This window comes from Ornithodoros turicata, chromosome 3 (genome assembly GCF_037126465.1).
Source record: "Ornithodoros turicata isolate Travis chromosome 3, ASM3712646v1, whole genome shotgun sequence".
In the NCBI taxonomy this organism is placed as follows: Eukaryota; Metazoa; Arthropoda; class Arachnida; order Ixodida; family Argasidae; genus Ornithodoros; species Ornithodoros turicata.
In genome coordinates, this window is record NC_088203.1 from 12,948,554 (window position 1) to 12,976,509 (window position 27,956).

The 27,956-nt window shown below is 46.3% G+C and overlaps 2 protein-coding genes across 3 annotated transcripts; both read right to left on the reverse strand.

Moving 5' to 3' along the window:
- Positions 1-495: 495 nt before the first annotated feature.
- On the reverse strand, positions 496-9,331 carry LOC135388105 (uncharacterized). Its single transcript, XM_064617427.1, has 3 exons — positions 8,741-9,331; positions 1,753-1,985; positions 496-1,221 (listed from the first exon to the last, which is right to left on the reverse strand). The coding sequence occupies exons 1-3, from the start codon at positions 9,074-9,076 to the stop codon at positions 600-602; spliced, it is 1,191 nt and encodes a 396-aa protein (XP_064473497.1). The 5' UTR covers positions 9,077-9,331; the 3' UTR covers positions 496-599.
- Positions 9,332-19,035: 9,704 nt separating this feature from the next.
- On the reverse strand, positions 19,036-27,889 carry LOC135388106 (uncharacterized). Of its 2 annotated transcripts, none has more exons than XM_064617428.1 (3): positions 27,460-27,889; positions 22,409-22,512; positions 19,036-20,788 (listed from the first exon to the last, which is right to left on the reverse strand). In XM_064617428.1, exons 1-3 carry the CDS (start codon positions 27,625-27,627, stop codon positions 19,948-19,950), a joined length of 1,113 nt encoding a protein of 370 aa, XP_064473498.1. In that variant the 5' UTR covers positions 27,628-27,889; the 3' UTR covers positions 19,036-19,947. The 2 variants fall into 2 exon arrangements, with proteins under 2 accessions (XP_064473498.1, XP_064473499.1); XM_064617429.1 differs by lacking the exon at positions 27,460-27,889 and adding an exon at positions 26,176-26,446.
- Positions 27,890-27,956: the final 67 nt, after the last annotated feature.

Sequence of the window (27,956 nt, forward strand, 5' to 3'; positions counted from 1 at the left end):
GTCCAAGCACGCAAGGGACATTTTGCACACAAGCACTCAACCTCTCCCCTTTCACAAAGGAGTGAAACTTGCCGCCTTGTCTGAGCAGGCAGACCTCACTCCCTCTCCCTTAGAACATCATACCACCACCACCACCAACCAATATGCTGTGCCAGCGAGTCTGCTCTGCTAAGCCTAACGGCTGCTAAAATGTGGCTTTCATTCGCTAAAACGACTTCGGCAGACATCGAAGACTCGTGAAGCTAAGAGGTTATATAATTTGTGATATCGGCGTATCACCCTACGAAGCAATCGAGGTGTTTTCTTTATTTCGGGATCGTGAACTTTGAGATCGGCAATTTTGCAACCGGGAATATCTTGACCCTGCCTTTTCACTATCCTGCAAGCGATACCCATGAAGTTTCCTTGCGCCGCGAAGAAGCTCTGGTTATATGAGCGACCTATATATGACATACACCATATGTTTCTAAACAGGGTCTAATTTCCAAGCCAAGATAATACTTATTGTTTTTTATTGCACCACAGGCGACGTCAGATGACCTCACCATCAGGTAGTACCAGCCTTGACATCATCCACACAAAACCTCCCGCCCAGTACCTTAGGTACCCAGCGTATCTTTGTACGTCCTCCGAAGTATTTGGTATCGCAGTTCCTCGTTCTTCCTTTGCTGTACCAGTAACTCCGTCTCGGCTTCCAACAGCCTCCGTGTCTGCAAGAGGACGTCTAACCTGAGTTCCCTCTCCCTGGTGTCCAACGAGTCTGTTCGCGGTAGTCCAGACAATTCGAGAATGTCCAGTCGGTTCCGTTTGTGTCTCTTCAATTGCGACCAGTCGGAACTTAAACCGTCCTCACTGATGCCGTTTTCCCAGAACGAACTTTGGTCGCTTTCGCTCTTGATGGAAAGTTGCGGTGTTCCCATCATGTCCGCGTTGCCCAACACGGCGTTGATCTTGAGGCCACTGAGGTCACTGGGTGTTGAGACGCGATTGGATGTTGCAGGTGTGACGAAAGCGTATCTAGTCCCCGATTTGTTCGCCGTCTTTCCGCCTATCTGCAACGGTGGAGGCGGGGGTAACGCTGGTGATTGCTGGCTGATATGTTCCATGGGCTGTGTAGGAGCTGTAGGAACCTCTGGTTGTACGACGTCGCCTTCCGAGTCTTCTTGTCCGTCCTCGATCACTATGTTGGGTTCGAGAGCGATGTATTCTGGTGTTTGACTCCTGCAAGAAATGATGAAAGGGGTGCAGTTGAACGTCGAGAGTAATATAGAGGGCGCTTCTTGAGGAACGTGTAACATCCGGTTTCGTTTGCGCGTCAACTACGAATAACGCAACGGACGAATCGCGTTCCTCTTGTATTGCACTCAAAGCAACGACAGGAGAACTTTGTGCTTTTTAACTCCCATTTAATAGTTGGTTGCAAAAGTTTGGTTCTCTTTTTCGTTCTTTATGTGTGGCTTTCACAGCCCCTTTAAGTTATTTGTGAATATTCATATCTGGATCACAGAGAGTTCAACAACAACAACAACAACAACAACTTTATTCTGAGATGATGAATGAGGAGTTTCATCGCCAGAGGGCGATACTCTACTCTGGTGATGCGGGGAATGAAATAATGAGCCCCATAAAAATAAGGATCGAATTCCTATGGTATCCAGAAAGGTGAGAAAAACTTTGAGGGCATAGCGTTGGTGGGCTGGATGTGGCCAGGGACCAAGCAATTTTGTGAGACACAGAGAGTTCACAACTTACGACTGCCAGGCAATTGCAGGTACTGCTGGAGAGTCTTGGCCGGTTTCGGAGGGTTTTCCACTGTTGCTCGCTGGATCGTGCGCGTGCTCCGATGGTCCCGCCACCATGATGCCGTCGAGAGTGCGACATCGGCCCGTGCAGCTGCGGCGTTCGCAGCGCCAGAAGTGGAGCTTCCCACGGACGTGTTCCAGGACGTAGACGTAGTCGCCGATGCGAGCACGTTCTTTCAAGGGCTGCGAATAATATATGGTATCGTGCTATATTACTGTTCTGGACCTAGATAAACGTAGTCATAATAATGAGTGCTCAACGTCGCCATACCAGCATTGGACAGCCGTATCGGCCTTATTCGGGCATCGTCAGCAGTGCGCAGGCAGGCAGGCGACGTTTGAGGGACTGGCGTTGGAAGGACACGTGATATCCTCCCGTCAGGGTGAGCGACTCACCACTGAGAGCCCAGTGCAAAGCCTGGCTTGGTCCAGTGCTGGTATGGCGACGTTCGGCACTCATAAACACATACTCCACGTGCAGCCAAAGAGCCTCGGCAAACGCAAAGTTGCCGCGCGGTTGGTTAACGCACGAGTTGAATACCTCGCCCATTTTCACGAGATTAAAGATCAACAAATACTGTTACTTGTGAAGTAGACAGAGATATTCAACATAGTAAACCGGTAGTCCTAGATGTTAGGAGATTCCCCGCGTTCAGATATGCGCCACCACGGCATGTCCATTTAGCACTATAGTCAGTGACAACTTATGTCCTACAATTCGGACCGCCCACTCATCCGTGGAAAGCTACTGCGATTGGCTACCAGCCTTTGCACGACGCCCCCTACTTCGCGATGTAGTGCCGGCGCTCTCTCTCCCCCCAGTCCCCACTTGACCGCGGCGCACTACATTCGCGCGCGCGGAGCGATTCTTGTGTGGGGGCGGGGTCAAGTGTATGACTTATGTTGTCACTGACTATAGTATCTGTACCTTTGAATAAGACGCACAGGATCAACCATTGTATAGAATGATATCGTTATCCCCACTGAACTGCAGAAAGCGAGAGGAGTACGCCATTTTGTGACAATTAACTCTATTTAAATGGTCATGAGTGGTGTGTTTCATCACCAGGGGGCGATTAACATAACTGCACGAGTGTCACAGAAAGAGGTACGCCTCTCGTTTTCAACAAATCAGGGGAGAGAACGACTACATGCCTCTGTTTCAGAAGCATGATGGTTGTGGAACGATGCTTCGACATTCAGAGTAGTTAAAAACGTTCGACAGATCCTGGGGCGGCAAAATGAACATCAAGCGGGGACCAAGCGAAGCGGACGCTCTTGACGAAGAGGAAAGGACGAAAAGTCTGTTTTGTGACCCAAAGACCAGGGTTTCGCTTTAAAGGCTTGCGGCAGGAGTTACAACCTGAAGGGTGCCCTTACAGCACGGAAACGTGTGGGTCAAAATAAAGATCTCACTCAATTATCTGCGATCTAATATCTATAAATACTTTGTGTTCTGCGAGAAAACACTATTTAATATGGTTGCTAATGTGCCACATTCCATTAGAGTAACGTTTCAACGATAATTTTGTACCTATATTCGAAGGTTTAATGCAGAATGTCCCAGACGAGTCCACCATCATGTTCCACAATTCTAGAATTTTCCAGATTTGTGTAAAGACAGACTTTCACGTGGACAACCATGACAGTGGGAGGGGGGGGGGGGACCCTTGTTGCAAAGAGGCCCATTAGGGGGCACCACGCTCCGTCCATCCATCCAGGGGATGGTAAATATACCATACCAGTCTTCTTGACGGTATAAGGACGCGAGCACTAAATATGGAAGAGCATAGACATAATGAAGGCGCAAGTGTGGTTAGTACACGAATTATTATAGTATACTGTCCGTTCACCTCAAAGCAAAAAGGAAGACAGATAAGATAATGTAGGCCATTAGTGATACGTCTACCGTTCCATAGTCAACTCCAGACAAGGGCTGACCTACGCGAAACAGAAGCTTGGCTTTTGCGTCACGCTGTTGTTGTCCCGGCGCAAGTTGGGAATGGCTTGTAAGAGTAACTTGTTATTCATTAATAAACTGTCGCTATAGTTACAGCTAACATACGTACACACGGCATGGACTGCATCACCGACTTCACAACTAGTATCACGGATTACCCGTCTTAGCTAACTAGAGACAGGAGCAGGCTGGCTGGTACGTCGTAGACGTAAAGAAAACACCGAGAGACACGGAACGTGATAAAAGCAACGACACGAACAAATCCTCAAACTCTGTTCAAACAAATTCGTTCGTGTCGTTCCCGTTTTGTTCCGCGGGGAGGAGGATCTAAGTCAGTATTTTGCAATTCATTGCAAATATCATTATGAAAGTTTGTCTTTCCAACTTTCCAGAGAGGACTGCCGCGCGGAAAGGAAGATACAAGGATGTGAGGAAAAGGGAGTTTTCGTGACATATCTGCAAATCGTTTTCCACCCTGTACAATGAAAGGAAGTTGTCTGTGCGTCTGTTTTCGTTGCCCCTAGTCTCGGGGTTTTGTTTTCTTGTTACGAATTTAACATATGGCTCTAAGACCGAACACTTGTGCTGTCCAGCATGCACTGAGCTGCGACCTTTCGTTATTCCAGAACGCACTGTAAGTGCATCACTTCCCAGCAGGGGCGGATCCAGACCCTCGGTTTGAGGGGGGGCGGTATCTTTGTCGGAACGCGTAGTGGGGGAGGGGGAGATGGAAATCCAATGTATAAACTGACGTTTATACATTGGAATCCGCTACTGGAATCCGAAATACTGGATCCGCCACTGCTTCCCAGCGACTCGTCACAAGATCCTGCACGAAGGCACGTTTATTTAGAATCCCAGCCAAGTAGAACGGTTTACGCGTGCTGCGTCTAAACTTAAATTCTAAAAGTAAGACTTTGCTAAACAAACAGAAGTAACCAAGCAAGTATAAAAAAAAAAAAATGCAGACGTCCGCATCGATGGAGACATGCAAGCTGCATTCCGTGCTCAGTTTCAAAATAGACAGATGCCTGGCATGTTGCTTCTGGGGTTCCTGCCTTTGTGTATCTTTCAGTTGTGATGCAACTGTCAGACTGAACGAGACGAAACTCACGTTCACAATTAATGCTGCCCACAGGGTCAGATGAAGACAAATGAGACGTCCGCTATCCGTGTCCCTGTTCATGTTTTCTTTTTCTTTTTTTTTGTCTCCCAAGCAGCACAACATCTTGTCCTGCTGCTTGGGCTGTTGCATCACATTCCCCTGTAAGAACAGACGGAAAAAAATAAAATCCGGAATAAAATAAAAGATGGTAAAGTGGTGTTTATTTACGTGGGATGGGGATGGGAGCATCGGGGACACACGTTTGAGACGGAGGGGATTATCAGGCAAAGACTCAAGATTTCTCTTTTAAAAAAATAAAACATAAGAAGTAACAGACATTTGGTCTAAAACGTTCATCTCCCATACATTTTGCCATGCTCTCATACCGCAGACGCGTTACCGTAGGACAGACGTCTCCAAGTATTCTCTTTCCAAAAACTATGTTAGTTGAACCATAAGAAGTGTCAGGTTGTGTTTCTGAGACTAGATGCGGCTGGGTTCCTATATTGCTTACAAAAGTGACTCTATTATGTGAAAGGTTTATTATTATTATTTTTTTAATTGCGTGTTAGCGCCGCAGCTATGAGTGGCATACAGACGTGGACAGATGGAGAGAGGACAGCAGGAAGGAGTGGGGGACAGGGGGATTAGTATGCGTCCTGGGCCGACTTCAGGGGAAACTGTGCCGACATTCGTCTGGAAAGTATTCGGAAAACCTCAGGCAGCACAGCCAGTGACAGGATTCGAACCCGTGGCACCTCCCAGTCTCGGCATGGATGAAAGGTTTACAATATTTTGTTTTTGTACAGTGCCATGCAATCCATTATAGACACTATTATATGTAAGTATTCCTCTAATTAGTTTCCAATGCATTCAGCATGAACTGCCTTATCTCCATTAACAATGAAAAAAACGATGAGTATGAGGCCTTGTATGTGATTGTCCCTTCTATGTTGCTCCAGCCTCAGAACATCAGTTCTCTCATCTTCATAACAAGATAGCTAAATTGTATCAGCTTCCGCGGAGGGATGGTTTGTGCACCAGGGAAAAAAATGGTTTCTACAAAATTGTTCTCTACTGCAGAATAGACTCATCTGTATATATGTAATGTACTTGTTTGCAGTAAAGGCGAGAGCTGATTCGTGATCCAGAAGAACCTGTCCGTGAGATTACTAATAAAACCAATTACAAAATTTCAAGTATTAAGATCAACTTCGCATGCCCCAAAGTCAGGAATACTGAGAAGTAACTAGCAACTCTACAAATCACTCCTTGTCTCTACATGTTAGTTATTTTGAACCATACTCCAGCGTTCCACTAAAACAAACAAACCACACAATGACCATTATAATTTTGTAATTGTACTCTGTTTAAATACAACTTAATTGCTGTTCATTCTTTACAGACACACTTGCAGCGCATACAGTCAGTGGCAATGGAACATTCCCACAACAGGCAGTACATGAAATAGTGGGAACAAAGCACATGAACTAGCTTTGTAAAATTATTTTTTGTCACATTAAGTCCCCATAATATGCTGTTTTCTGTCTGTCACATGTACCTATGTAGGCAATGCATGCAATGCATTTTTTTCTTTCAATCATCATCATCATCAAACGGTTCAGTTGAATGCCTGCAACCGTACTCATGTACCATACTGTTCTTAGTACTTGCTTGAAAGCACCCGCATACACACACATATAGCTCTCGAACCACAATGACGATACGAAATATTAACTACAGTCAAACTCCTTTACAACGAAACTCACGGGACAGCAAAAAAAATTTGCAGTAAAGGTATTTTCGTTAAAAAGGATGTCCATTATTGGACCTATAGGGCTCCAGCGGGACCGCAAAAAAATTGCTGTAGTGGTATTTTCGTTAAAAGGGTGTTCGCTATAAAGGAGTTTGACTGTACTGCAACGCAAAAAGCGTAAAAGTAGCTCGACATTTAGCCACGAAGTGTAAGGTCCAATTTCTTGTTTTCTGCAGACATTTTCAAACATGAATCATGTCGCATGTCCCCACACTTGGCCTCCCATGTCACCGCCCAGAGCCTTGTCACACGGTTCCACACGTCTCATGTGTAAAACGAGCCTTTGTATCCTGTCGCACGCTATAAGATTACCTCACAGCAGTGACTGAGAGCAAAAGAGGCACCGTACATCAACTTTCAAACATAACCGTAACAACTGTGCCGCAGTCTTCTCTATCACAGTCCAAACGCTGAAATGGAAGCCACCGCCGCACATGGCTCACTCTCCGTCTTCGAGGCTCTTCTTCTTCAACTCTGCGGCGAGCAATTTTCTCCGTAGCACTTCACTTCTGTACTGTTCCTCTAGCAACCTTGTCATGGCGGCCGACTGCCTCTCTTCTTGACGCCAAAACGCAGCTTCTGCTTCTGCTTTAGACGTTTCCGCTTGTAACTTCCGCCGTGTTGCCAGGAGAATTTCCGCTTCCAGGTCTTCCTTCGCGTTCGTCACCACCTCTTGGGACCTCTTCCGCTTCCGAGGGCGGTGTATCGTCCTGGATGATGTCACCGGGCTGTCCCCTGAGATGTCAGGTCGCTCAGACACGACCCGAATGTCGTCCTTAACGTGCTGGAACTCTTCAGGAGATTCGTCGGGCATGTCCTGGACCTCTTGCTTGATTTCTGGCAGCTCAATGTCGGCCAGTGACCGCACATCGCAGACCGTAAAGGTTGGGTCGTTGGAAGATCGCGTCACGATGCACAGGGAGTCGTCGACTGATATGAGAGACTCTGAAGACTGCACGATTTCGGGCGTCGTCGGAATGAGGTACGGCGTGTCGCTGTACAACCTGCAAGTGTCGCAGAAGGTAGTGGTCAGAAAAAAAAAATCTTGTTTTGAGTTGTTGTAACTGCTGGCACAATATGTATGGGTGGATCAGGAACTCAACTGATCATTATGTAGAAAAATGGGTTTGAATTACTGACAGAAATTAGCTGAGTTCTATTTGGTGGCAAGGGTGAGTGTTTGATTCATTCAATAATGCTTTCTGGATCCACACCCGTAGGAAAAAAGAATAAAGAGGCGGTTACCCAATTCAATACACACGAAAATGTGAGCAGCTCTGCCCGCTGGGTAATGCGCTGGAGGCATACGTCTTCAATGACCCATTTCAATGGCTTCGAGACGTTCAAGAATGCAAGTCACCCTTAACGCAGTGTCTCTACTGTGAGAGCATAGCAGTGTGTGCATGTGTCGTGGGTGGGTGGGAATAAGGGTGGACATTTCACGATGTGAGTGATTTGCCAGCATTTTTGTTTAAGAAAAGGGTGTTGGAATTTCATAGGGGAGTGTGACACCCATATCAGACACCTTATGCCATGCACATTCATACAAAATGTATTCGTAACAGAGTTATTTTGAGGAATGGGGGTGTAGTGAGGTCTTGTTGCAGGATTTGGACGGGTATTTTTTGGGAGTTGTGGGGGTTCTGAAAGCGCTGGGAAAAACCCCTGTGTGCGCGGGGTGTAGTGCTGGAAAATCAATTTGACATCTGCGGTTCTGCCACAGAGCTATTAAAAGGAGACGGTCTCTCCCAGCGTGTTTCAGGGCTGCTGCATTGCTGCCACCGCTCTCTATAAAATGTTGCATGCAAAAGGTCGCCGACATCGACCCCTATAAACGAACATCCCGAAAGCAACCAAACCGCAACCTAACAAGACAATCAAACCAAGGAACAGAGAAACTCACCTCCGTAACGCGTAACGCCGAAAACCAAAACAGAACAACGCAAAAGGGTCGCTCGCCATCAATCTCCAACGCCAAACTCGCGTCAAATCACGCAACGAAACGTTACACCACACTACAAACAAGAAAGCAATGCGAGAGGAGGCCTGGCGTTTACCGTCGGCGAATCGTCATGTTGCGTCCCGTTCTCAGTGGCGTCTTGATCCTCAACTGGTTCCAGAGGAGTCACTTTGAGCGGCAGCACCATTCCCTGAGGTCTGTACTTACGGTGCGTCTCCTGACAGTGAGGCTTGGCGCGATAAAACATATGTCGTCCCTCGTACAAGTCCGTCGTCAACCTGCCGCGACACGGTCTTAAGTCACAACGCCAGTGAAATCTGTCATTTACACGCTTGTCCATGGTGTACGTCCACTTTCCTCTCTTTGCCTTGAGTTTGCCGCGAGCCGAGGAAATCATTTCGACCACAAGACTGCTGTCGCCAACGTCCGCCATTTTGAATCAACGAAGCGTTCCACAACTTCGCAGGAAGCGCAAAGTTCGACGAGGGAGACGTAGGTCCTGTTTTCGACGATAAGCGGCGCGCCGACGGGGGCGGTATATTAACGGTTTCCGGGCGAGGAAGTGAGAGCGCCGGGGGAGGACGTTTTGGCCTTGAGCAGCACAAGACTTCGGCGAAAAGCGTCGTCTGCGAGGATACGATGCCGAATCGGCGTGCCTGTTTTTAGTTTCTTCAGTGCGTGCCGCGTATGGGTTCGCGCGCACGTTTTTGAGCAGTGACACGTGCAAGGATAAGCCAGTAGAGACGACAAATGCCCAGGAAGAAACTGACATAACGCGCATGAGAGACTCAAAAGATAATTCGTAGTTCGTGAATTATAACGTTACGTCCCGAGAGAACAAGACACAAAAGAAATTAAGTAAAGCAGACCGCAATGGTGACGTATCGTCCTAGCAAACACAAATGGGAGACTTTTTGCATGCAAGACCTTCAACCAGGTCCCAGGATCGCTTCGTGACTGGGAAGCAGCAATGGTGTGCCACGCCATGTTATGAAAAACACATAAAACGGTGTTTTTTGATATACTATAGATAAAAACACCATTTTACCAGCATGAAACGCCTACGATGTTGATGATACAAGACGGAAGCCAGCACTGTTTATCACGACATGACAAGGAACGATGATTGGGAGCTGAAGACGGCAACGGTACACGAAGCGATAAGCACGGAGGACTTGACGCCTGGGGTGATATCTACCGCAAAATGTATTACGCAAAGTGCCGTACTGTGTTTTGTTTTCTGTTTTCAAAACAAGAAAAACCGCTGATGCGCAAGATTGAACGCTTCCTCTCAATGCAGAAGAATTAAATACACTAGTGATATTAAAGCGCAAATGGCCAGCGTGTAACAGCACAACCATTGGAGTTTATGGAAATGACACCTTGCATGGTGTGTAATCTCCCTAAAATGTCTCCCTCTGTTGTCCTGAAAATGTCCTTCTCTCGTACTTTCCGTACTTTTACATTATTTTAGAACGTCTCACCACCAGGAAGGCAAAACACTTTATACTTACTTCTTGCACACACAAAAAAGAGAAGAAAAGAAGAGAAAGAAAAGAAAATTGACGCTTATGCAAAAGATAGAACGCTGAGATAAAGGAATAAATCATTTAATTTTATTTGTTTTACACAATACATCGAGCACACGTTATGTCAGGTAACTCTACACAAATATTTCTGACACTTTGCACATAACCTCGGGGTCTATAGTTCCCAGTCACGCTCAAGCGCCAAGAATAGAAAAGTGATTCCACACACAGCACATGTATGCGCACGCTTTTTCTTTGACGCAATTGCTCACCACGTGCGCACTCATACCCATCTTTATTAACTTTGTCTAGAAACACGTAGCAAAATAAATAAATCAATAAAATAAATAATCCTCATGTGCGAAATCGACATGTTTCACCCTGACAATGCATTTAATACATCAACGCACTTACATGTCATGGAGGTTCTCCTGCAGGGCGATGTCTTCGCACGTAAGGTCAGCTTTGTTCCTGGACATCCATTTCGCCACTGTGGCAGCGACGTCAGGCGGGTCGTGGTTGTGGCGTGTTTTCTCCGAAACCATGAGAACCCCATCGGTCAGCACAGCTCTGCTCGGACAATTTTTCACCGTGCAGCGGTAGTAATGGTTGTTATTCTGAATCTTGTCTCTGCGGAAAACATGTTCTCCGGCGTCGTCGATCTGCAAGTGTGTTGTGGGTCGCCGATGAACGCTGGGGACCAACTCCATTTCGCGAAATTCAATATGGCGAAATTTCTCTCGTGGCTCGCGAAAGCGCGCGAGTTTTGGCCGGGCGGGCGAACCGCCAGAAGCGCCATCGAGTAGCGGCGGCGCGAAATTGAAAGCAGACGACAGAAAATTGCAGGAGGAGAGGACGGAACCTATCGCGGAAGCGCGGGACGCTGGCTCTAAACGTTCCTGCGCAGCAAGTTGTGAACAAAAGTATCCGAAGTTGTGAATGCCTGTTCCTACTGGCTGCAATAGACATCGCGCTACCGATACTACATCGCGACAAGTTGATTAGATTGAACAACTGTTGAACACGGGAAAAGACTGGTCTCGTATTTTTCGAGCGGGAAATTGCTTCTCAGCATTTATTTCGAAAACAAGCAATCGACTGCGAGTACTGCTTTTCTGTTTTCTTTTGACTATATGTTACGCTGAAGGATTTCCGTTCCAATGAAAAAGCCTCAGCTTAGGCGACGAAAACACGTACGACACAGAGAGAGCGCAACATCTGATTTCTCATGCAACCGTACTCCACCGTTCTTTCGTGATGTTTAAATTTCGTGTTAGCGCCGCGCAGCAACTGGTGGCTATGAACGGCGCACAGATGTGGATAGATGGAGAGAGGACAGCGGGAAGGAGGGGGGGAGGGGGTTTCTATGCGTCCTGGGCCGACATCCGTCTGGAAAATCTGTGGGAAAACCCAGGGAAAGCCTCCTTTCCATTCTTTTCCAAAACCACTCTTTCATTCTACTTTTACTATGTTACGAGCAGTGAAGCTATTTCAACAACGTACTTTTACAGAGTAAATGATTAGCATAGCTAAATAGTTTAGGAAAATGATGAACTGTAGTTTAATTATGTTGTCTCTTTCGAAACCCCGACTCTTGCATAAAGCCATTCAAGTTTTCCATTCTTTTCTGTAGCTATACCTGTCTACCGCACAAATTTTAGCATCAATTTCAAACACAATATATTCATAGAAAGGTATAAATCGCATTCGTTGACACGTCAGTCCTAGCGAAATATATAGATTTTGAACTTCTGTTTTTATACATGCTACCCTTGGTGAACAAGAGATAAACTGATGTTCTGAGGCTGGAACAACATAGAAGGGACAGATACAAATACAGCCCCTTCTGTCCATATATCTGTCCACATATCTGTCCCTTCTATGTTGTTCCAGCCTCAGAACATCAGTTTATCTCTTGTTCAACAGGTGCCGCTTGCGTCGATTTCCGTTTCCGTCGTATGAATGTGTGTATGAGTGAGCAAAAATGTAAGAGTGAAAGGAGGGTGAGTGAGAGTGAGTGGCTGGTTTGTCGTCCCTTCAGATGACGCACCCCGAAAGTCGCCGGAGAGGCGTGTTAGCTTAGCTCAATTGGTAGAGCCCTGGACCGGCAATCCAGAAGATGTGGGTTCGATCCCTACAGCTGGCTAACCTTTTCAGTGACTTTCATCTTTTACCCTTGGTGGTCCGAATGTCTATACAGTGGCATATGACTACTGATGTAACATCAGTGTTAGACAAGCTTTACGAGTTTTATCGATGCGTGTCTAACGTGATAAAAAATCGCGTGTGTGTGGGGGGGTGGGGGTGGGATATGTCTATTATATAAAAAAAGAGAGGAAGGAAAGGTTAGCCTGCGCTACTGCGGCTTGCTATTCCCAGGAAAGGAAGAAAAAAAGGGAAAGAAAGACAGAAACAAGAGAAAAACAAACAAACAAACGAAAAGCAAAACAAACACGAAATTCATAAAAAATCGTATTTTTTAATACGATTTTATACTTTCCAAGTCGACCTCACATTCTTCTTCTTATTATTATTTTCTACATTTCCTACTACATACTCTGGCAATAGGTGACTGTTCTCTTTTTTTTTTTCGTTTTGAACATATTATAGAGGAGTGAAAATAAGAGAAGGGTAGCATTTCTTTGAATAAGAGTCAAAACGCAGGCTAAAAAACGGCTCCTCTTGGAATTGGTGGAGATTAGGACTAGAGGGAATTGTGTTAGCAATCCCTCCGTCTCACTCTCCCTCTCTATATGTCAAACTTTCTCCCGTTGAAAGCATAAGTTCGAAAGTAAACTCTAATTGAAAGCTCCTGGCTGCGAATAAACCCGTTACTGTCCTCGAGATTGTGTTTGTGATCGTCTGTGTTCTTCTTGTCTCTGAGGGTGTTCTGATGGATGTTCTGATGTTTCTGTCTTCAATCGACTTTCATCATTTCCTTTAGCTGAGTCCGAGGAGAACACAAAACAACGCAGAAGGGACCAGGCAGCATGAGACTGCTTTTCCTCTCTCCTTTTTGAAGGGAATTAACTGTTCTGGAACTCAAAGAGTGATATATTAAACGGTAGGAGCAACTTATTTATTTACACAAGGTAAACGAGACTTTCGCGCAAGAGACTGCACTTCTTCAGGTTACGAAACTGGAACTGGAAGACACAAACTGACAAACGCGAGTCTTATGGCTGTCTGGCTGTTTCGAGGAGTGCCATATCTCGGTGCTTTTTTTTTCTTTCTTTCTTTTTTTCTGTCGTCCCCTCCCGTCACCCCGCGTCCTCGTACGGACAGACCTTGCGCTTGTTGTGCTGCGGGGTCAGCGGGGAGCACACTGTATACGCACCCTGAGAGATGTTTACCTTGAAAGACTCCAAGAACCGTAACCCTCCTTCCCCAACCTTGTCCTTGTGTTTCCCCTACTTCCCCGTCAGGGCAAGGTCGGTGGCATTCAAAAGCCATGCTGCAGGCCCAAATTTGTTCATCGCCGACTGACCTTGTCCTTGGGCACATGGCCGTCACCCGTGGGGGGGTCGCCGACCGAGACAAGGTCTCCCCCAGAACGGTGTAGACCTTGGCCCTCACCTTGCGGCCGTGGCCCAGTTCGGTGGCTGAGGTCACGGTCAGTTCATGGTCGGAGGAGCCCCACCAAGGTCGACGCTCGAGCGAGTGGGGTCCTTCCCCTCCGCAAGTACCGGAAGTAGAGGTATTTCGGTGGTGGGTGGTTGGCGTTCGCTCGCAGGAAGTAAGATTGTCATGGGGAGGAAACAGGTGTCAGTCTTCGAAGCTCTAGAGGGGCTTTTCTCTTATTTGTTTATTTTTTGTTTGTTCGTTTGTTTATTTAAAGAGTACCCACTAACAGCCAAGGCCTTTATTAAGGACAAAATTCACGATAATACAATTTATTTATTAATTGTAATACTTTAGTTAAAAGTGCGAGTGGGGGGTGTGGCTGTGACTACAACGTTTTTGTCTTTTACTTCTTGGAGGGCTCTGCTACAGTAGCGCACATAGGAACAATTCCTACGTAGCACACGAATTTGGGGAGGGGGGAGAAGGAATCTTTGGGATTTAAACGCGCTAGCTTTAGAGTGCCGTCTTCGGCGGTAAATTTTTGGCGAAACTATTTTTCAAACGCTATGAAATTCTTACTGAAAACCTTTTAATGTTTCGTGAAGTGGTTTATTGTGCACTGTTGCTGTGGTGATCGCACAATACAGTTTGGCGACCACGTGGTGCCGACACTGTCACGTGACCCTACAAAGTCACGGACGGACCGACTCGACGATTGGGCAATCAACCCCCTCCCCCAAGATGAGGATCTGGATCTGCCCTTGCCAAGAGGACACAAAAATGCTCATTCCGTACTGGAAAAGGTGCTTTGATTTCATGGAAGTACCTATGCATTTTTTATTTTTTTTTTACTATCCTGAGAATCATCAGAATGTGCATAGATAATCGCACGTGGCATAGTCGACTAATAAATAGTGAATTACTAATGAATATTCGACTAGTAAATTTGTGGTGAAAACATTCCCAAGTTACCACGCCACCACTTTACCTGGGAGTGTATAAAATAAAGGGGTGAAACGCAACTGGAAGATGCTAGGGTTTTTATGATTCCTCTTTGCAAGTGCGAGGAGCGAATATAATAGTATAAGTATTTGGTAATGCACTCTTGTGAGCAATATTACTAACATCATTCATTGGTTCGTCACCGCCGGTGTGCTCGTGTCAGTTGTATGATATGTAACTGCCCCTGTACGACTGAACCAGACGCAGTATGGTGCTCTCCGATGCTGTGAGACATACTGTAAACGTATTTTTATTCGCGATGTATTAATTTTCGCGAATTTCGCGACCGCTAAAAAGTCGCGAAAAATTGTACTCGCGAACACAGCTTATGACGTTTATCCCGCGAAAGGAAACAGTCATGGAATCGCAAAATTAAATGCTCGCGAATAATTTCGCAAATGACTGAATGCTCGGTTCGCGAAAATAAATACATCGCGAATGAAAACACGTTTACAGTATTCCATTTCCGGGGAGCGGACAACTGCTCACTCCGTCCTATTCTACCATGAGCCCACCCTCACAGCTTAATAAGTACTTTATTTCCGTGTCTTCCACTGTGTGAAACAGTAAATGAGAATAAATAAGCATCGTATTTTTAAATCACAATTTTATTTTTCGAACCTTTTAGAAATGAATGTCTGACAGCTGCTACAAAATGAGCTTAGGTCTACCCTTGGTGTAGCTAATGACTTCCATAACGCAAGGTACGACAATATTAGATGCTGTCTGTCGTTTTGGCCCTTTATAGCCGTGGCCACAGCTCGCTTTTCTTTCTTGTTTGAAGGTATTGAACACAAAATGTATAGTTGGGATTTGTGTGGTGCTTATTTTCCCAGAAAAGGGGACATAAGGGGGAGGGGAGGTCAAAAACCTTCCAGTGCTGGTTATCTGGTACAGAGAATACCAGGAGGAAGAACGGTTGTGGGAGAAGGATCCAACGGGAAAAAATATACATCGGGAAAGAACATCCAACGGGGTCACGTGACCGAAGGAGGAAAGATCCAAAGAGAATGGAGATCCAAACTAGAAACCACGGAAGGAACATCCATAGTATAGGGAAAGAAGATCCATGCGGCAAAAAGACCAATAGAGAAAGAATTAGCCAAACGTGAAAGTGCGTGCGTGTGTAATCCGGCTAATCGACTATCGTGTCCAGTTGTTGTGAGAGCTTGTCGGTCACGGATATTTCTACCTCGGCTAATCCACGTGCATAAACAAGAGTCACAAAAATCCATGTAAAGGATAACAAAGAGGAAAAACGGATTTTCTACAGTTTTCTTTTAATAGTGAAATATTGAAAATGCATTGCAAATTGGACCCAATATACACGTCTGACTAGGAGTGAGTTGAGAAATGTATCTGTGTAGGCAGTACCGATGATGCCTCAGTTGAGGATTATTGCGTTGAAATAACGTCCGTTCACCATATCCGTAAAAAAAAGGCTGTGCCTTTCATTTCTTTTTCACCCATTAAATACGCGTTTCAAGTAAAAAAAAAAATCTGTTACAACTGTTCCTCTGCTGACTTGCAATGTTAGAAACCAAAAATGTCAACTCACCCACGACCACTGATATTTTGTACCGTAGCCAACAACACAATGTGTTAAACAAATTGAAAAAAAAAAAAATTGACACACACACACACACACACACACACACACGGACGGACGGACGGACGTGACGGATATCCATTCGGACGTGAATTGTGTTGGGATGCGGGATATCCCGAATGCCGAGATCTCGGCTTATTTTTCCTGTCTCGAAAATCCCGGGATTTCGCGACTTCAGGATAATACTACAAAACTACTGTTGACGCAGTCGCGGCGTATAGAACTGTGGAGCAATAACGAGTTGTTTAATGTCTAGAACCCGTTTTGAATGATAATGCTTTGTCATTAGTACCCTCAAACACCCCAATAGCGTGCGCATATTTCCTTACCTGTGTGTATTGGCATCGAGGCGGAAGACCAGTCACAAGGACTGGCTCCTAGAACTAGTGCAATGCCAACTCCTACTTGTGAAATCACGTCACGTTAACGATTGCTGTTCGTGCTGCAGTGATGTCGGTGAGCGGGCTTCGATTGTGAACGCCTGTGACACACGCGCCGAAGAGGTGGTGGTGGTGGTGATGGCAAAGGGCTTGCCGTTGACGGCCTCACGCGCCGAAGATGCGTGTATTGCTTTGCTTATGGTGAGCTGGAATGACTGGTGTGCTTACCGGCCTATCCAATGCATGGGAGCGCTTGGTCGCGGCCTTGGCACTCGACCACGTGCGATTGTTTACATGGATGCGCGGAAGCTCGCTGCGCGCCTTGCGGAAGGATTTTTATGGGGATCCGAGGTACTCTTCTGTTTCGTATCACGTGCCCTTTCCGTGAAATGCAGAGGATCGCACCGCGCCGGCCGAGAAACGGAACTGTGTCGATGGGTGGTTTATCAAGAGCATCACGAGCTCAGTGCAAGGTCGTTGCATGCTTGCTGAGGTTATCTCTCACTCTCTTGCAATTGACAATTTGTTGCTTACAACAATGACCATAAGCGATGCAACAGTGGTCGGTCTGTGCATATCGCCGTATTCTCAGACTTGAGGGATATTTGCGCTTCGGGGAACCCTTCGAGTAGGATTGGCAATGCGTTGGGCGTTCGCTCGCAGCGCGTGCACAATCTATAAGCAACTTGTACAACTTGTACAGGTTGGGACAAAAGTTTACGGAACACGCGAGCAACGTACTCTTTCCCCGGTGCGACACCCTAGCGGCTGCCGGAAGCGAGTGAGTTCACTGTTTCGGAGGGGTGGAAAGGTGCGCTGTTAGCGACACACAGCGGTAACTTGTACTACCCAGGCACGCATAAGCGACACTGGAACCGCCACTGTGTGTCGCTAACAGCGCATCCGTCCACCCCTTCGAAACAGTGGACTCACCCGATTCCGGCAGCCGCTAGGGTGTCGCACCGAAGAAAAAGTACGTGGCTCGCGTGTTCCGTAAACTTTTGTCCCAAGCTGTACCCCGCCGAAAAGCTGATAGCCTTCTCAGCCGGAATTGAATCCACAACCCGATCCCAAGCAACTGAGGGTTTTAGTAAGGGGGCCAGGCCGGGGCCTCCATAAATCACTGATAGTAAAATACGCGTACAGTTGGTTAGACGAAGTGCAATGGCTATTCCTTGCAATCGAACTGTGCTTGTTTTCTCGCATTCGAAATCGGCTATCGCATAAGGACCGCGTCCAGGCGCAAGTATGCAAGGATCGTGTATCGAAGGCAAGGGAAGGGCCACTACAGGACCTCACAGTATTACCCGAGACAGCATGGTTTCAATAGAGAAAGCAGCAGCAACAAATCGTATATTTTCGCATTTCACACAGTTTTCAGAAACCGTTTCTTGCAGTGATTCACAGGTTAGAGCGCAGGAGTCGGACCCGTGCTTAGAGCAAGAATTACGGGTTTGTGATGCGTATTCTTTCGCGTTTTATTAGGCCGGTAAGTGGCCGGGATAAGTAGGTGTCGGAAGCCCCTTCAAAAAAAAAAAAAAAAAAAGGAACGAATGTCACAACCGTAGGCAATAGGCCACAGCGTATAAGCAGATATTGACCTATTGCGCACCTGGGCTGCAGGAAGACTGCTTCTCCACTTTCAGTTTACACCTTCGTGCACCGGATAGCACGCTTCAAGACAACTGCCAGGGTGACCCGATACCGCATCACATGCTTCACGTCACCTGATAGATCCCGAGGGTGCCCACTCCCCGAAAGCGCCTGCCGATTTGTTTAGTCTTGCCCTTTTTGGCTCGTGTGTTTTTGTGATATCATAACCCGGGAACCCTTGCTGAGTCAGTCGAGTTCTGGACGCCGACTCATTAAGACGCAAGTGCGGCGTCGTTTCTGTAACTGTGGATTGGTTCCACTAAGTGTGAATGTAGTGACGCTGAATAAACCAGTTATCCAATTTAACGATGCGTCGCTTTGCTCCTCCTGGACGACAACATAGGGAAGCGCACCAAGTGTTCGGATAAACAGTTTTCCACGGTTTAATCACGGCTGAGATAAACCTTCGTCGGTTCGGACACTGACCGGGTGACAAACGTAGGAAGCGACCCGGTTTTAGTCGCCGTTCAGCACGCCATTCATTCTAGCTCACCATACTTTGCTCTTTCGATGGGTATCGGCGACGTCGAAATGGCGATGCAACCCCGCTATCACGTCATTAAATAAAGTTGTTGTTCTTGCTGTTTCAGCTGCTTGATATAGGGGCGTGCACGTAAACAACAGCACAAAGAAGAACCCACAGAATTACTGGGGATCGGAGGTTCCGGTTTAGTCTTATGAGCAGACAAACGAGGTGTGTAGCGACCTCCCAGACATTTAGGCGATTCAAGCAGGGTATTGTTTCATGTTTCGGGCGCCGAAGATGGACTCGACATTAAGTTAAGGAGGCATGGCAAGTTTCTGAAAACTGCTCGGTCCTCTACGAAAGATCTTCGCAGACAACTTCTTTCAAAACAACGTGAACAATTCGCAACATCCCTGACATCCCTTCATGTCATACACTGTGCTTTTAATTCAGGCTTCCGTCTCTAATGTGATTACCTGCTGAGCGGAGCTGTGAAACCAGTAGGTTTACCTTGTTGGTAAGAGTGTTACGGGCAGTGTTATATGTTTCTGGAAACAACAACAAATAAGCAATGATGATGTAGAGGGATGTTTCGCCGCTGAGGCAGCACCCTATCCCATTGCTTGAGGGGGAGAAGATGGTGAGTGATGATGAAGATGAATGTTCAGAGTTCACGCAGGAGCCCTGTTGGAAGGAGATGAGGATTTCGGGAAAGTACAATAAACAACGTTTGGGAAACGTATATAGAGCTGCAATGTTCCTCTAACGTTGCTCTGCCATGTCGCATGAGCATCGCTGAATGTCAAGTAATGTTGGTCCACGTTTGATAATGTTGCATAACGTTGTGAAATGTTGATAAATGTTGCCCCACACTGGAGAATATTCACAACATTGGTACAACATCGAGGCCACAAAGCGGGAAACTTTTCCCTCTGGGTCCTCCATCTGTATGAACTGTACTACCCATTAAGCTTTGTAAAGTTTAAATAAATTCAATTCAATTCAATTCACAATATGTGCTACTAGGTTAAGTGGCGCTATCAACGAGGAAAATGAAACGCGTGCGCGTATGTACAACGTACACAGTTCCTGATTACAGAGTCACCGAAGAAGATTGAAGTCTTGCTTCACCTTCTTGAGTTCCAGCAGAAGCATTCTTCGTCGTACCATCTCAGTCTTCTGCTGTTCCACATAAAAATTCTTGTGTTCCAAAAGTAGAGTGGCCTTCGCTGCTGCTTTCCTGCCTTCCTCTTCAGACCTCAGCTTCTCCTGGAGGAAGAAGTCGGCCTCAGCCCTGAGTTTCTTCCTTTCTTCTTCGCACCTGTATACCTCTTCAGTGAGCAGTAACGTTTCAGCCGCAACCTTACGTCTGTCAAGTTCTAGCTTCTTCAACTCGGACTCAACTTTTCTCCGCTGCGCAATCAGGATCTCTAAATCGGCCGTAGCCTTGCGCTCTGCGAGCGACGATGTCGTTGACGGGGTCGCTAAACGCTTGCGGGATCTATTGTAAGGTTCCCCTGGTTGGGTCGAAGGATGTGCTGGGACATCAGCTTGATGTTCCGCTCGAATAAGCTGCGGCATTTCTGCACTTCGGTTCGCGTGGTCACGGGACTCGGGAACGGTTGGGGGATCTTCGCTGAATCGTTCGGAATAGCTTGACGGCGTAGATGCCACGACTGTCCTTCCAGGACTTGCTAGGACTGTCCTTGTGGCAGGTGGTGAAATAGGTGTCGTTTGGCAGGACTTCATTTGCATGGCTCTGTCGAAGTCTTCTTTCTTGGTCTGGGTCGACGCCTGCGGTGTGGGCGGAGCAGCGAGGGATCGGACCTCGCTGAGACGAACGCACAACGCCGTGTCTTCTGGTGGAGTGTCTGGCATTGAAGGGATGGGAGTGTCTCCCGTTGCCAGTTCTATGTATTCGCCTTGATCTTCTGCATACATGCTGAAAGGAGTAAGAAGAGAAATGTTGTTCGTTTTAAGGCGTTACACTAATCCAGTTCCTGCATGCCAGAAGCGAAACTGAAGGACGTCTCCGTGAACAGGACCACGCGTGTCCTGTTAACAAGGTTTCAAGACGCCCAGGTGATTGATATTGACCGATTGAAAAATATGATATTGAGACGTACAGGCTATACTCCAGAGCGCGTGAATAGAAAGCAAGGCAGTAGAAAAACAGAACAAAGGCAACCCCAAGATGACCAAGAGGCAGAACAAGCAGGGTTCAACTGATGAATAAATGCAGTCAGAGGCGGAGAGTTTTCATTTTCCCGGAGGGGGCAAGGGCGCACCGCGAAGTAAGTGCTCTGGGGGGGGGGGGGGGGGTATGTTTATTCAGAAAAACGAATGGAAAGGCAAGCCATATGGATGTCGGCTTGTTATTCCAAAAAAAAGTGAAAGGGGGAAGTCAAAAGAGGCAAAGAAAATAATAAAAAAAACCAGAAAGAAGGAATGTAAAGGAAAAGAAAAATGAAGAACACAAAACTAAAGCTGAAGAATCACACACTCTGGCGGGATCCTATGATGTACTATGCAGAACTGGTATAGAAATAAGAGGAAGGAAGAACAGAAAAAACAAAACGAAAGAAAAAACAGAGAGAACGTAAACAGTGAACATGTGCACAACTGAAGGCATTACGCCTTTGAAAACTGAGTGCAAAAAGAACAACATGTATTAAATCCTCGGTGTTTGACGCGAACTGCGCGCAATATAATGAATATGGTCAATGAAATGGAGCAGCGGGAGTTGAACCCTCTCCCAACGAATATAAAGATTCCGAAGATCCTACCGTTACACCTCACTGGCAGCTGCTGGTACCTTTTCGACTGCTGATCTGATTGCTTTGGGCGAAATTCAGGGTATGTGTTGTGTCATCCTCTGTGTTTCTTCGCCTCACCTTCTACTGTGATAATGAGTATGGTGGGCGGATACATATTTTACAAATTGCAAGATTCATTTTTGGTTTGTGCCTCTTCGCTCTTTTGACCCGGGCGCGCCGAGCCCCAAAGGTTGGTGTCAGCCTCTTAGCGGGACTTCCCGGGGGAGGCGGCGCCCCCCCTAGTTCATGTTCCGGGGGGGGGGGGGGCAAGGGCCCCCGCGCCCCCCCGCAGTCGGCGCCTATAAATGCAGTTACTGAGGTTCAAAGGTACTGAGGTTCAAATGGCGGAGCCATTGGTTCTCAACGCACTGCACAATGTGCTCTGTCCTTAGGACAGTGGTCGAGAAACAGATACTTTTCAGGTGGTATAGAGAAGAAAAATTGCATAACTGCGTGTGTGACCGGCGGCTGGACCAAGTGCTTCACTGATTTTAAATCTAGTTTAGGTTAGGTTATGTTAGGTTGGGTTTAGGTTAAGGTTAGGTTGGGTCAGGTTAGGTTTAAGTTAGTTTAATTGATTTTAAGGTTTATTTATGTGTATCCCAGTGTTGCACTGCTGTGACATAAACTGAAATTGATGGGTTGATGGATTGGTCTCGAATAGAATGTCGCACAACATGCCCCGACAAGTAGGCAGTCCTCCCCAGTAGGAAGACGATTGAGGTTACGTAGCAGACGACACTTACCGGAAAACTTTGTTCGTTCGAAACAAGACGTCTGAGTATGGTCGTCTTCGGCGAATAGGTGAGAAGTGTCCGTCCATTTCAAATATACGGTTGGGGTGTATGGACTGTAAAAAAAGAGAAAAAGAAAGCATGATGGCATCGGCTGTCGAAAAGGGAAAGTAATGGTGTTCAGAACCAATAGGAAAAGCGACGAAAATGACATTTAGGACTTACGGTTGACATGCACGGGATGAGCGGTCGGTTATATATTTAGTCACTCTCGGGAAACAACGCACGAAGTTTGTGCAGTGTATGTATGTGGGCTGATGAGGAGTTAATTTCAGGTGAAGTGACTAAACTGGGGGTGTGGATGTAACTCCGCCAGGAGACGGGAAGGTCCCGCAGTTTACTTACTCTCTTATTAGAGTTTACAGCTTTGAAGCAAACGAAGTTAGACAAGGTGCATGATGGTAACTTGGAAGATTGCAAGTCGTGCCTCTTTTATTTGCGCGCGAGACGCCGGTTGTTCTTAGTAGGTGCGATGAGATGACAGCGTTTTCGTTGCCGTCACGTGACTTACTCCACGTAACGAACTCACATACCGAAACTCAAGTGTCTGCCGTCACAGAGGTACATCTCCGACAGCGACGAATGTATAGTACGCCAAGCCAAACACCACCTAGATACAAAAAGTCCGCGCGTTCGTCGCCGTGACGTAACAATTTAGAGTCAGCCAGTCAGGATCGTGTTTTCAACGGCCGTAGCCAATCACGAACGTGCTTTCGGTGGTCGTGGCCAGTGAGAAGAACCACCGTCGTCTGCGAGTTGTGATTGAACATCTCCGCTTACTAAATGGGAAAACTTGGAAATAAAGCGTAAAACGGTCTCAATCTCTCTCAAAACTGATTTTCTGGAAAGCGTCTCGCACTTTCTGTCTAAATATTTAGGTGTGCCGGTTCCGGGTGAGCTGCAATCATTCGCGGGTTCTTGAATTTGCAGAACGGTGAATCGCAGTAGCAGACGAATTCTGACTCTTAATTGAAAGAGGGAGAGGAGGCAATGCGCAGGCGTTCTCTATCTAGGTGGCGTTGGACAAGCAGATGTGCTCTATACGTTCGCAAAATGTCCCTCAGCTATATAGAGGAAAAGGTAAATGGACAGAACACAAAAGTGATAACCCTGTCGCACGGCAAACTGAATGGCATTCCCAGCGAATGACAGTCCCACCGAATGTCATTCGTTCGTCTTGCGTCGAGCTACACGAAGCAACAGAATGCCATTCGCAAATGTCGGCACCGTCAATAATTAAGACACCAGTGTCGGACATATGAAGCATTAAACGGGTATACATTCGCTTCATTTTTATTTCGTTTTCCCGAAACTAGCAGAACGTTAGGTCATTTAACAAAATCGTTGAATTTTTGACGACACTTAGTTGGCTAAGTACCACAGGCGAAGACTAGTAAGAAGCTTATCTGCACCGCACTTGGCAACATGGCGACTGGGAACGAGGGCACACTCTTAAAAATGAACTTCACCGCATAGCATGCTCCTAGCCAACCATAATCTCGAATGATGTCGTTATCTGCCCTGATTTGCTGAAAATGGGAGGCGTACGCCTTTTTTGTGACAATTATGAACAGCATAAGTGTCACAAAAAAGGCGTACGCCTCCCATTTTCAACACTACGGGCAGATAACGATATCATTCGAGATTATGGTTGGCTAGGAGCGTGCTATGCGGTGAAGTTCATTTTTAAGAGTGTAGTTCTCCGAAAAACAGTGCCTTTCGTCATTCATGTCAAAAGTTATCAAATTCGTGATAAAATATTGCAGTGCAACTTTTCATTCGTCTTTTCTTAAAACGGCTTATCGTTGTTGTTTTTGCTACCTCTCCACTGCGAGAGTACGCAGTCGATGCGAAAGGGAACAGCGAGTGAGTTTCCCGAACTCATTCGCGTGTACTGCCATTTGGTTTCACCGCGTGACACCGAACGAACGTCATTCAGTGCGAATGGCATTCGTTGGGAATGACATTCAGTTTGCCTTGTGACAGGGGCAGGGAAGGATAATTATCGGCCGTATTTTGGTTACCGTTTCCATTTTCGTTACTGCTATATTTTCTTTTCCATTATCCGTTTGTGATACCGGCCTTTCAATTTCGTTTCCGTTACTGTTTCCGGTAATGGAACGGTTGTTACAGAGCTGCGGGAGGACAGCCCGTCCGGCTCTATCAGCACCCTGTTTTGCCCAAGTGCTGCTTCGGTGTCACGCGTACACACCACGCAAGTATGTAATTTTACGTCGTTGGGGTGCGCACATGTTGCAAGATAAATATATATATATATATATATATATATATATATATGTAGGAGCATGTCTTCAGTCTTGTCAACAGTGCGTGAAGCAACCTACGGACATTGTGGAATACCGCCGGATGAAAGCTAAAGTAACACGAGAACTTAAGAAAGAGGACAGGAAGCGTTGGCGTAAGTTTTGCCACCACCTTTCACCGTTTGATCCGTCCGCGAAGATCTGGCGGACAATCCGATCTCTGAAGGGTGCGCCCCCTCAAAAGAATACTCTCGCGGCCTTGGCTATCGTTAAGGGTGTAGACGAAAACACGCTACCGACGGACTTCTGTGTGGTACTAACGACTCCGGACATAGAAATCTATGAAATCTACGACTCCGGCGGCTGCCTCGACCACGCCAGTACACCGCAGTTTTGTCCACAGTTTGACAGCTGAACTTCACCAAGACGGGCCCCGTTCCCCGGAAGTTGTGGACCGCGACTTCACACTAATCGAGCTTAAGGCAGCGTTACAGCTTGTGAACACCGGCTCGTCCCCTGGACCCGATAAAATCACCTATGCCGCCCTGCGAAACCTTGACGGGCGGTCACTCCAAGCTCTCCTTCATGCGTATAATACGTCTTGGCAACAAGGATTTTTACCACATACATGGAAGGAGGCATTGGTTGTTCCCATCCTGAAACCAGGCATCCCATGATGACGTGTTAGACAGATAAACGCCCGGTATTTTGACTGTGTCAGTGATTTTAATGACAGCGCCGTTCAAACGTATGTCGATTGGTACTGATAGCCGGCGATTTCTGGGCCTAAATATGACCGCATTGGTTTTGCTAGGATTTAATTTAAGTAATTTTTTACTGGACCATTCTGCAAGTCTGTGCAACACTGCATTTGCTTTTGCGGCTAGTTCCATAGTGTATTTTCCACTGATGAACATACTTGTATCGTCCGCATATAGAACGAACCCCGTGTCAGGACATATATTGACAATGTCATTCACATATAGACTAAAAGGAGCGGGTACCCAACAGACATCCTTGGGGTACGCCACACGTTACACGTTTTAATTATGATTTATAGCCATTTACAACAACGGACTGTACCCTATTGCTGAGATAAGACTTAAGCAGGGACGAATTTAAGCCCCCGAACCCGAAGTACCAACATTTCTGCAATAAAATAGCATGGTTTATGCAGTCAAAGGCCTTGGAAAAATCGCCGAAAATGCCCAAAGTAAGTAGCTTATTTTCAATGTTCTCTATTATTGTCTCCTTCATCTTTAAGAGTGCCATTTCAGTAGATCGTGACTTACGAAAACCATATTGCGCAGGGTTCAAGATCGAGTGCCGATCAAGAAAGCAACTAATTCTAGTATAAATAACCTTTTCAAATATCTTGGAAAAGACTGGCAATATAGAAATCGGACGGTAATTGGACATATCTGATAAAGTGCCACCTTTGTGAACTAAGCATACCTTAGCTGTTTGCATGTTAGATGGGAAGACTCCCGCCGAGATGCACAGGTTAAAGATGTAGCATGGACGCTATATTAGCAGCCACGCGTTTAACAGGTGCAATTTGCATGTCAACTATGTCCGTACTGTTACTATTGTTCAGCGATTGAATGGAGCTGATTACCTCACTTTCATGCACAGGCGCAAAAATGAATGTTTCAGGCACCTGTAAGGCTCATAGCTGCGACCTGATAAGGAATTTTTCCCAAAGGTTGATTCACAAAGAAGCTGTGGAAGCTTTCAACCATGTCTGTAACGGTTAACGTTCTGCCTTCGTGTTATATACTATCAATGTTACTTCTATCCTTTTTCTGGCCCACTATTTTGTGAATAGTCTGCCACACATTTTCATGTGTGCAATTATAAAACTGCCTAGTATAGTATACCTGTTTGATTTTCTTAATATCCGACGTCACGTAGTTTCTGAACCTCTTATAAGCGCTCAGGTTTTCCTGGCTTTTGTCATTCAAGAACTGTCTGTACAATTTGTCCCGATGACGAATGTCTCTGAGTAGCTTAGATGTCATCCATGGCTTACGAATTTTTTTTATTGTGTTTTCTAGTAACTACAGGGAAACAAGCCTTATACATTTCATGAAATTTCTCGAAGAAACTGTTGTAATCGTTTTTGGGCTCTCTTATGTTGAAAACACAGCCCCAATTAGTGTTTTCTATCATATTGTGGAAACAGTCGAGATTATGTCCATTTATTAATCGGTATGTATAAGCCTCAACGATACCGAGACTAATCGGTATGTATGAGCCTCGGATGGGGCGTGGTAAGTGAGGGATGCACCCTCGAGATCCAATTTGCGCTTTCTTCCCATGCTCCCTATAGTATTTAGAGCATTACAGGGAATGAAGTCATCAAAATACAAAAGCAAAAAATGAAAAGTCACTCAAATGTCATCGCACAACAGGAATGGCCATTACCCGAATTCAATACCGGACGATAAATTCGTTTCCGTTTCTGTTGCCGGTAATGGTGGACCGTGGTATGCGTTTCCGTTTCCGCTACCATCTCCAATTTAGGTAATATACCGTTCCTGTTTCCGATACCATTACCGTTGCCCTTCCCTGAACAGGGGCACAAGTAAACCTGCTGGCGCACTACGTTCTTGCTCGGAGGGGTTATGCGATCACATGAGCCAATCACAGACGTATTTAGATCACGAGCGCACTGAAGGAATTTCCAAAATGCTCGCGCACTGTTCTTACGTAAGTGTACATGAGAACACCACTTACCCTCACGTGTTTCCTCAAGTTCGAATTGGAGCTCTTCCCCACAGACAAATACTTCTCCTTCGGCAAACAGAGTTTACACTGGACATGAAGGTTATTCTCACTCTCCGTGATACATTCGAAGTACGGACGGAGGTAGGGCCATGGCAGAATACAACGCCTGTACTCCATGACAATATGTATGCATATGAACGAAATATCCTCTACAAAGCCCCGGTCCAGATAATCTGGGCCAGATGTATCTTTTGCCTCCGAGAAAAGATAACAACGGCGACTATTGGTCAAGCACCAAGAATCCGTCAGTTCTCCGTCAGTGCCTCAAATACAACGGACTAGACGCGGGATCGGAGACAGGTGAAGTATCGTTTCTCGGAAAACCAGGGTACGAGAGATAATTCACGCGATGATGCAGCCATTTTCCAGGAAATAAGCTACCGCGCGATAGTATCTCAGATAAAGTGGAGAGGTAAATATGCACTCAAAGAACGCCTACTTGATAC